General features: G+C 41.1%; 1 protein-coding gene across 1 annotated transcript in view; it reads left to right on the top strand.

Moving 5' to 3' along the window:
- Window positions 1-470: 470 nt before the first annotated feature.
- The window catches only part of LOC120554197 (NLR family CARD domain-containing protein 3-like), a 39,457-nt gene continuing 28,626 nt past the window's right edge, over window positions 471-11,301 (top strand). The window contains exons 1-5 of the mRNA XM_039792927.1: window positions 471-1,541; window positions 1,632-1,693; window positions 6,821-7,003; window positions 7,950-8,037; window positions 10,505-10,721. Of these exons, the coding sequence (XP_039648861.1) occupies window positions 10,618-10,721 (104 nt within the window). The 5' untranslated portion in view covers window positions 471-1,541; window positions 1,632-1,693; window positions 6,821-7,003; window positions 7,950-8,037; window positions 10,505-10,617. The remainder of the gene's footprint in view (window positions 1,542-1,631; window positions 1,694-6,820; window positions 7,004-7,949; window positions 8,038-10,504; window positions 10,722-11,301) is intronic.

The raw sequence follows: 11,301 nt of genomic DNA, 5'->3' as shown, positions 1-11,301 counted from the left end.
GCTCTGATCATGAAATTGTAGAAATGCCATTGACTTGTGTCATTTTTTGTTTAAAGTTCTGTCTCTTTTCCCAATAAAAGCATAACATTACCATGATGTGTTTGTGGGTAATATACTGTACATTTATAAAATAAAGGATAAAGTACATCCAAATAAATAAATAAAATAAACAGGTTCACATGAACTGTGTACACAAATAACGTCTCAATGTAATCACGTAAAGGCAGAGTCCGTTACTGTTGTGCTACTGGGTCTTTGGAGAAAAGCAGCTTCTGCTCAGACTGGGGTGTTAAAAATACGAATTTTTACTTTTTACCGTGCAAACAGAAGATACTCTCTCTCTCACATGAGTCACTTCTTTTAAAGCTGTCCTCCAGTTATTTTCAGACAAACAATGTAGCATTTAAAAGGCACTAAGTCTGATTTCTGAGACTGACTCAACGTCTGTAGAAATCAGAAGATGAGTCAGTCTCAACTATTCGCTGCATACCCGCTGTGTTTTCTTTTGTTGCCTGTCCTCCCTGCAGCCTAAACACACTACCCCCATTCAACATGGAGGGAAAGACTGGCGTCTGATGCAGCCTTAGAATGATTTTTAAACATCTTAAAGTTGTGGTTCTTGGTGTGGACGGCCCTTTGCAAACATGATGTCAGACAGCTGATGGTTTAGATTCAGTGTGCACTGACTGACAAGTCCATCCGGAGCCAGAACTTCTCCTCCGAGTTGGTGACGCTGTGGTAACGCACTCCCCGACGTCCTGCTGGGATCTACTCCACCACTCTGGACATCTGGTCAGACTCATTAAATCTATAGAAAGCTGTGTTGAAAAAGGGTCTGATAGAATTTAAGACTGCACCAATACTTTATAAAGCACAAAAAGCAATCTGTGGGTTCTCAGCGGATGTGTTTGCGTTGTGAATAAAGTTGAGTGTGTTTGAATGTCAGGGGAGCAGGCTGCATCTTGGTGGAGATGCTGCAGGGAGCGCCGGCGTTCCCCGGAGACTCTGACATCTTCTAACAACTCCAGAAGATCTAGACGGTGAGACACACATTCATGTTTCATCTGTGTAATTTGTTAACAATAGCTGTGTTGGAAACTGTTCCCTCATTCACTCCCTCACTCTTCCCTACATAGTGTTTATTAAATAGTGAACTATTTGTGTGACGGAGGCATCGTGTAAACAAACGGAAACAGAAATACTTCTAATACGTCTCTAAAACAAAGCGAGCACCCAGGAGGAGAGTTAAAGGTTGTATATGTGATGGTTGGGGCTGGCTGTTAGTTTTCTGTTTTCTTTTCTGTTTTGTTTCCCATTGGGTTTCCTGCCATTTTCTCTGTTTTCCCTGCCTCTCTCTGTTTCTCTCTTGTTTTCACTTCCCCCCTGCCTGCACCGGCCATTGACTTCCCACACCTGCTCGTCATCTCATCATCGCCTCTCCTAGTTACCGTAATCACCTGCCAATCAGCGCCAATCAAGACCAGTACTTAAACCCCGGATCCACTCACCATCTTTACTTGATCGTTGTTTCAGCCACCCTGGTGACGCACGTTACAAGTTCCTCAAATCTCCTGTATTTTGTCTGTGTCTGTCCGTCCGTTTTAACCCCTCACTCTGTTTGTTTTCCACAGCCATCCGCTTCACCCCGCTCTGCTCAGCTGGCCTACCCACCCTGTCCCCTCCTACAAACCAGGTATGCCTAAATACTTTTATCTTAATACAAATATGCTTATATTTAATCCCTCAGTCAATAAAATAAGAGCTTTTATTGTTATGTTTAAATTATTTGATTCATTCATAAAATTTCACAAACTATCCTGAATTTTCCCCATAAAAACATACCACCTACTTTCTCGTAACAGTGAATTTAACTTCTTTTTTTATTTTATATTTGAATTTAATGTTTTGAACGCCATTCTTGGCGCCACCTGGCGTTTAATAAACACTACCACACGTCTAATAAACACCACCAGGTGTCTAATAAACACCACCAAGCGTGTGACTTCACCAGGCGTTTAATAAACGCCACCAGAAGCTTATTAGACACCTGGTGGTGTTTTGATAATCAACTCCGCCCTATGGTTTTCACAGTCAATAGAATTGAACTCTGAACTCTAATCACCCAATTAGTAAAGAAGAAGATCAGGCAACAATAATCAAGCATGGATCTCCTTTGCTGTTTGTTTGAGTAGCCTAAAGAAAATGTATTTTGTATTGACAGACATCAGTAGGCAACTTTTATTTAATTAATCAATCCCAATCATCCTCCCAAAAATGTAATAAAAAGTGGTCAGGAGCTATTTACATTATTACCTGCTTACATTTAATAAGTGCTGTCACACTAAAAAGTGACTAAACACTGTCACACCAAGAACCTAATGGCATCACATTTGCCTTTTTATTGTACATTTTATCTGGGTCTATTGTTAAAAGGGTTTCAGATATGGTGATATTTAATTGCTGCAAATCCCTGTCGTACTAAAAGACCAAGTGGGGGGTTAACATGAAGAGTAAGCAGATTTTCAAATATAATCTTAATTCAACTACTAAGGACCAAAGAGTAGCCTACCAGAAAATCTGACAACTCTGAAAATCTTCTTGACTAAAAGGATTAATAGTTTAATCGATGCCTATAGCTGCCTTATTGTGTTCCTCAGTGCGTCCAACAACAAGCGCAGCAGCACTGTGTTGGATTGCTTCATGAGTGCAGTGGCCAAGTATGGAGTCCCCTCGAGGGTACGGACAGACCATGGTGGTGAGAACAATGAAGTTTGCCTGCTTATGAATGTCTTTCGAGGTTCTGGTAGAGGCAGTGCTATAAGAGGAACAAGTACAAACAATCAACGGATTGAAAGACTCTGGGGTGACATGTGGCGTTGAGTAATCAATGTTTACCATGACCTCTTTTCTTGAGAGAGCGGGTATAGTGGACCCTGATAATGAAATGCATCTTTGGGCACTGCACTATGTTTACTTACCAAGGATCAACAGGGACTTGAATGCCTTCACGACCCAGTGGAACCACCATGGTCTAAGGACAGAGAGGCACCAGTCCCCCTTGCAAATCTTTGTTAGGGGTTGCCTCGCACAGCAGAGACGGCCAACCACAGCAATTGGGGATCTGTTTGCAACTGAGCCCCCGGAAATTGCTGGTGAGACGGACAGCACTGCAGGAGCAATGGGTGGTGGCCGTGCTGCTCCACCAAGAGAGGCTGAAGATGCAGGGACTGGTTAAGCCCCTGATATCAACTGGCCTGAACAAGTGCAAGTGCCTCAGACACGCTTTACTCTGGACACTGTGATGACTCAACAAGTTGAAGAGCAGTTTGACACTCTTGGAGGCCGCAGAGTGAAACTTGGGATTGAAATCCTCAGATGTCCTAATTTACCTGGAGTCCCTAAATATGCACTGAGGGTCATTTTTGCTTGCAACAGACGGTTTGTGCCAGTGAAGTGACTGAACAAGCAAATTGTTATTTCATTATTTACATTTTTTCTCTTTCTGAAATTTAATTTGGTGTATTTGTTTGTTTTCTGTCTTATTTGTCAATGTGATTTTTGTCCCCCTTTTTATTGCCTAATCTATTTGCAACCCTAGCAACTTTTTCATTGCCTGTTGCAGTTCCTGTTTTGTTAAATGTTTTTGAATAAATATTTTAAGTAAATTTTTTTAATTTCCATTTCTTTTTAGTATCTACTTAGGAAATTCAATTGCTAAAACAAAATATTACACATCAAGTCAGCATTGAGATGTGCTTATTCAGACATATTTACACCTGTGCTAGTAATTTGACCACTCTGTTAACCTTTGAACTGACTCATATGTGACCCAGGAGTCAAGATGGATGGGGCATTTGGAAGTATTTTATTCTGCAATGGGACACAACCATTCAGTCCAGGAAGATAAATAGATGGCTTGCTTCCACCACATCATGAACACTATACTTTGCTGTAGGTTACTTTGTTGGATTCAAAAACTTAAAATTGCAGGCTTTAGTTTGTGCTCATGTTGCAATCTTAAATTTCAATTGAAATGAAATATATTAAAATGATTGTGTAACCTTTTACAATAATGCCACAACAACAATGCCTGACAGTTGAAGAAAAACTTGAATGGATTCTTTAGAATAGAAAAAAATCAGATAAACCCATGCTTCACCTGACCAGAGTTTATTAGAGGGAATCATTTATATTTTGTCCTCTGCTGCCACCCTCAGGAATGTTAGAGCAACAGTAGGCAAACTGCTTTAGCTCAGTCAACAAGAACAAATAAATGTGTTTTAAATGATAACTATACTCCACATATTTTACTATACAGCCATATGTATAAATAATAAATAAATGGTAAAATAACACCCAAGGGCATACTGGGGATTTTCTTTCGTCTCAAACAAACAGCAAAGGAGATCAGTGCCTCAGGAATGTTAGAGAAACAGTAGGCAAACTGGTTTAGCCCAGTCAACAAGAACAAATGAAGGCTTTATAAATGCTATAACTATAATCTAGTTCACATATTTGAACATAATGAATGGATGATATGTAGTACTAATAATAAATAAAAACTAAAATAACACCCAATGTGAATACTATTTTCTTTAAGCTACTCAAACAAGCTGCAAAAGAGATCAGTGCTTGATTAGTCCACTGCTCTCCCTTGCCTCTCCCCGTGAAATACGCCCCTGTATAACTGGGAGAGGCAGGGGATCCTCCCACACCGCGCAGCGGATGCTTTAGCGTCAATAAGAACGACAAAGGCACCTGACCAGACGTCTGTATTTTACGAGATGGGAGTGAGAATCTGTTGATGTGAGCACACTCTAAATTTTATTAATAAAGAAACATTATGCTATTTATTATTTCTTCTAACTCAAACTCATTGGCCTTGGCTCATTTTCTGTGAAGAACATACCAAATAACTTATTTTCAATAACTGCACACGGTACAACCCCATACACATAACTATTACATATGAGGTGTTTGGGTCTACTGGACTGTAATAATTGTAGGTGCTATGAAACTTAACTGTGTCCTCCTAACTGTGCCTGCTGTGTGTGTGTGTGTGTGTGTGTGTGTCTGTGTGTCTGTACAGTATGTGTGCGTGTCTGATTCACATTGATCCATTAGAAGCTAAATTAATCACATCAAAGTCCAGAAAATGATTCAAAAATGTAGTTTTTAACGTTTCATATCTTTCAGATTTACTGTCTTTATGCACAAAAAATTTAATAAAACGATTACGTTTTTAAAATAACTAATTAAAATAATATATGTATATAAACTTAAAACAAAAAGTAAGGAAATTTGTGTTTGGTAGATTATTTCTCTGTGATAACAATGCTTTTTGGCAATAAATCTTATACCGTTGGAAAGCCTGTTTAGTTCCCTTTCAAATGGTGCCCCATTTGAAAGGAACATGCATTTGAGAAACAGAGCTGAGTATGTGGGTTGCGCACATGAAAAATTTGCCAAATCTTCTCTGCCAATGCCAAACAGCTTATTCTGCCATTGGCTGGTTTGGTGTTTGGTGGATTGGATGATTGAAGCTTGAAGAAACAAGACATATTGGCAATTTAACAATGTATTCATTTAACGAACAGGAGCCTAGGTAGCGTGTGGAAGAACCATACACAGCCACAACAGCCTGGCACCTCCTCCTCATGCTGGTCACCAGCCTGGTCACACACTGCTGTGGGATGGCATCCCATTCTTCAACCAGCATTTGTCGCAAGTCAGCCAACGTAGTTGTGTTGGTCACTCTGGCATGAATAGCACGCCCAAGCTGATCCCACAAGTGTTCAATGGGGGGTGAGGTCAGGACTGCTGGCAGGCCATTCCATCCTCTCCACTCCCACATTCTGGAGGTAGTCTCTGATAAACCCCGCTCTGTGGGGACGAGCATTGTCATCTTGGAGGATAGAGTTTGGTCCCAGACTGTGGAGATATGGGATGGCCACTGGTTGCAGAATCAGGCACCTGATTGTCAGCACCTGGGGGTACCAGAAACTCAAAACAAGAGTCAATAGCAACAGCAAAGAAAAGCTGTTTGGCATTGTCAGAGACGATTTGGCAAATTTTTCATGGGCGACTTTGGGTTAGTTTGATTGTTCTTTATTTGGGCCTGAGCACCGACATCGTCGGGGGGGAAGGTCCTATTGCTCTTCTAATGTTTTTTCTTCGTTCTTTCTCCTTATTCTATGCGTTTGAGCGCAGTTTTGAGGTGCTTGGGCTAATTGAAAATTGGTATGCATGTCAGACTTTATGAAAATTGCGATCTGACATGGGTCTCCGGCTTGGGCATGGCATATTGGCTCGATAGCACCCCTTATCAGTTTTCAAAGTTAAAGCCCCCTCCTTTAAAGGGGTGATAGAATGGTTATATACGGTATTTCACACTGTTCCTTAAGGTCTCCTAATAGGGTATGTAACATTAGTTGGGCTGAAAATGTCTCTTTTGCTGTTCTTTTGGCCCTAATGCTACCCTGTTAAATGGGACTGGACTGAAGCGAGAGCTTTTCTGCCTTATATGGTCTGCTCATGAATATTTAGATGAGCTTAGCACGCACACACACAGACACACACACACATTCCCCTCTATGCCCCCCCTCCACCGCCGCCACCACACACACACACACACACACTTTTTTCCTCAGCGGCAGCTTTCTTCACACTGTCCGTTAACGTTCCGTTTCTGCCCCGACACATAAACTCATCAACTAATCTTACTGTACAAAGCACCAGATACAGAGTTTCGTTACAGTCTATTCATTTATTCATATTACTGCTCCTCTGATCTCTGTTGTCAGTGTTTCTGGTTCTACAGGATTCTTTCCGTCTCCTCTTCTGTACTCCTCTTCCTCCTGATGAAGCTGAAACAGGTTTGCTGTTTTGCTGTCAGAGACAAAGGTTTCAGTTGACACACACACAATAACATATATCGGTGTCCCAGAGGTCTTCCAGGTCGAGCTGCAGCATGAGAAACCCTCCAATCAGAGCAGTCAACTACGTAAGTGTTTCACTTTTTAATTTTCATATTGTGCTGAGTTCAGGGAGCGGAGAGTATGTCTGTTTTCTCTCCACATTAGTTATCTGCTCAGGCAACTGCTGTAACTTCACACCATGCTATAAGTACTTTTACTGCAGTAAAATGTCTGAATACTTGTTTTAATCTCTGAAAGAAAGCTTGCACTTGTTATTGTCTTCCATTTATCTGACAGCGTGTTACTCTGCACATTCACAGTTTACACACAAAGTATTAATCAGCAGTAAAACATGATGTAATGTTCCAGATGAAGTACAAATCAGCTCAGGAAGGGGGGCAGGGAGGGGGGGGGGGCATAAAGTTAGGCTACATTTTGGTGAGGAGGAAACTGGCATGTCCATTTTCAAAGGGGTCTGTTGACCTCTGACCTCCAGGTATCTGAATGAAAATGTTTCTCTGGGCCCAGCCTTCTCTTCACAGACACGCCCACTCTATGATAATGCCATCCACTTATTATCAGGCAGGTGATGTCCTGCAGGCCTGTCTGCTCTGACGCAGCCTTGTTGGCTGAAAACTTGTCCTGCATCTTTTCAGTGTAGCTCCTCTGATCTCTTTAGTCAGAGTGTTTCTGGTTCTCCCGAATTCTTTCTGTCCTCTTCCGCCTCCTGACGAAGCTGCCTGAGTTCAGCTATAAAACCGGTTAGCTCTGACACTCCTGTTAAATGATGAAACACAGTGATGCAGCTTTGGCTCCCAGCCCTCTCTGTGCTGTCTGTAATGTGGAGTTCTCTGCTGAGGTTTTCTCTGTTAAAGTCCAGAGAACAGCGAGCAGAGGGTCTGTCTGTTTTCTCTCCACGTTAGTTATCTGCTCAGCCAGCTGCTGTAACCTCACACTGTCCTATTAGTACCTTTACTGCAGTAACATGTCTCAATACTTGCTTTAATCACAATAATCATCTTCTATTGATAGATCTCTGCACCTGCATGGCGGAGGCTAGAGAGAGGGGGGAGTTTGGGTTCTTCATTTTCTGTTGACAAGTTCCACAGCAAACTCAAAGGTGAACTATTAACCACATCCACGTTCAGACAGTAGGCCATTTTTTTCATGCTACTAGATTACATTGTTTTAGTTTTTCCAATTTTCAAATGGTCAATAAATCTGTAAACTCATATCACGGAGTGGAACTGAATTATTCAAACTGCGCGTCATAAAAGTGTTGATTGTTCCCTGACTCAGCCTCTCAGCAGCTTACGAAGGTTTCAAAGAAGTGGCTCCACTTGCTATTGTCCTCCATTTATCTGACAGCGTGTTACTCTGCACATTCACAGTTTACACACAAAGTATGAATCAGCAGTAAACCATGATGTAATGTTCCAGAGCATCAGCTCTCTCACTGCTACTTCTAAATCAAGTACATTTAGTAACAGAGCAGGGTGTTGGACAGAGTTTTTTCATTGTGTAGTATTAATAGTTTGGAGAACTTCTTCCACTGAGTCTGTTTAACGATAAAGTTTGTTCATCACATTTAAAACATGTTGGAACTCGACGCGGGGAAAGTTCCTTGTGTTGCATTCACGGGACAAAGGAAAAAAAAACACACAATGACAACAACCACAGTTACACAGAGATAAGAAACAAAGCTCTTATTGTGCTCTTAGTACCGGCTTCCTGACAGGTGGAACTGTGACTCATCAGGAAACAACTCACCTGAGTTCTTCTCTGTCAACTCTTTGGACTGTTTGAAGAAACTATAAGTTGCTGTTTGATACTTTAACAACAAGTTTGTCTTTTGTCTCTTCAGGGTTTGTTTCTGGCTCTGTAAAGTTAAATATAATGTTTCTACTTCACTTCTTATTTCCTGAGAAAGTTTGGATGACTCTTGTGTTGAAGATATATCTACATGTTGTAGCATGAACTACTAAAGAGGAGGTTTTAAATACGTTGCCAGGTGTTTATACGTCTGTCTGTCACAACCCTGAGGTTGCAGTCAGAAAACTTTACAGCTGTGTAGTTGAGATCTAAATAAAGGCTGGGTTTGAAGATGGGTGTGGTCTAGGGCTGTTGGAATGAATGCCGAAATTTGAATATAATTCGAATAGTAAAAAAATCAATACTATTCGAATGCTGAAATTACTATTCAAATGTGACTGTTTTCATAAATATGTTGGCTAACGTTAGCTAATCTCCATCTTCTCGCCTTGGCCTACCCGCATGTGTCACTCATGTCACATCTTAACGGGAGTGTGAAACACAAGGCATTGTGAGGTCTAAGCTAACGTTACGTACCGAGTAGTGTTAGTACAACATTACGGAGATAACGTTAAGTACCGAGTAACGTTAGTACACGGGGGGAGTGACAGGCTGAGGCTGGAAATCGTAAGAAGGATGGGAAATAGTTTTAATATGACTTTAAAATCGACATCCACCAAAACAAAGTCCTTATGTTAACATTAGTTAGCTCGTTCTTGTTTTCTAACTGTGTCGCGAGGTATAGTAATGTTAGCTTAGCTCGGAGCTTCATGGAGACAGCTAAAGGTGATGTTACCTGCCCTACAGCTGTCAGAGTTAAATTCAACTTCATATATTACCTTCTAAAAGCTGTATTCTCAGTAATGTGACAATCTGCAAGAAGGAGGTTGCTTATAAATCACTAAAAAAGTAGTGACCGCACCGTTTGGCTTGGTTATTAATGCAGTTAGCATAATTTGCTACTTACCTAGTTTGGGTTAGACAAATTGTTTTTCGGCTGTGCTTTCTAACATGATGTCATTGTGCTAACCGAGCACGGTTAACCTTTACAACAGAGCCACTTCACTACACTTGTTGAAAATGTTTCATTACAGAGTTCTCCATTGATTTGTGTTTGCCGCTGTGTGCTCGTGGTGGGAAATGAATGTAAGCAAAGTTGTGTGCAGGTCCCCTTAAGGCCAGTCTAATGTTGGAAGCCCCTCTAGTGGACGGAACGTGTAACAACAACCACATGCTTGTAATGGCATTGACAATGCATTAGTCTGAGTAGTGTAGTACATATTATTTTACAGGCTGCAATTGAGCATTAAATGTTTGAATGTTATTTGAATATTAAAAAAATATCAAATGGAATTTGAATGGTATTATAGAGGAAGATTGACAGCTCTAGTGTGGTCCGAGCCTTTCTCCTGATGTCAGACAGCATAAAGTGAGACACAACAGGACTCTACTGTTTCCTCTGGAACCTTTCAAAATAAAGTGTAGTGACCTAAATCCCTCTGTTACTGTTGTAGTGATGTGTGGAGGAGGAGGAGTAGTGTCTCCATGTCCATTATTTTACAGTCTACACAGGACAGAAAGTTGACATTAGTCCTGGAGTCTTTCCAATGTTCCTTTTCTCCCAGAAAGATAACGAATGACAGAGCAGGATGAGCAGAGAGCAGAAATCATTCAGTGAAGAGCTTCACACTTCATTGTCTGCTTGATAGCTTCAAGATTCTCCTGCAGCTTCTGTTCCTGGAGATTAAAAAGTGGTCTTCCTCTCTTTCTAACAGGACCCATCAGAGACAAGACCCTGCTGAACCTGAACCTGAACCCAGATGTGTGTCAATGAAGAGTGTCCGGTCCATGGAGACACCACTACTTTAAAAAAAGAAGGCGACCTGTAATGGAGATTAGAATGGAGAAAAGTGTGAGGGAGCGAATTGAAATGGTGGAGAGGAGAATTGAAATGGAGGAGAGGAGAATTGAAATGGAGAGGAGAAGATGGAGGTGAGTTGTTCTGAAACCTCCAGCAAACTAGAAGTACTGTTGTCTCATTGGGTGTGTGTGGTCTTCTTGTAGAGGGTCTCTGTGTTTCCAGCCCACTGTAGCCTGTCGTCCAGGTGAACTCTTGGATATCTATGGCCCTGTTTTCACCTGGTATTAAAATCTGATCTGAGACCACCCCAGCTCTCTTGTTCCCCGCTACTACCTGGAAAAGGTGGTCACCGGTATACAATAACCTTATTATTAGTTTCATAAAACGTCCCCAAATTCACCAGTATGTAGGATATTACTACACTACACTGTACTATGACTACAGACATTCCTGCTTTTATGTCTCCTTTTGTTATTTAACCCTTGTGTTGTCCTTCGGGTCCCAGTGACCCGAAGGACAACACAAGGATTATGTACTTCCGTTTACTTTGTTGAGAATTGCTCTCTAAACAAGGGTTAATACAGCACCTTAGTTCTTGTTTGTACAGCATTTTGGTCAAATTTTGGTTAAATGTGTTCTAGAAATAAACTTTACTTACTTACTTTACACAAACAGGGTTTAGAGAGCAATTCTCAACAAAGTAAAGGGAAG

Source organism: Perca fluviatilis, chromosome 24 (assembly GCF_010015445.1).
Source record: "Perca fluviatilis chromosome 24, GENO_Pfluv_1.0, whole genome shotgun sequence".
Lineage (NCBI taxonomy): Eukaryota > Metazoa > Chordata > Actinopteri > Perciformes > Percidae > Perca > Perca fluviatilis.
Note: the sequence above shows the minus strand (reverse complement) of the source record. Positions and strands in the feature narration are given on the sequence as shown.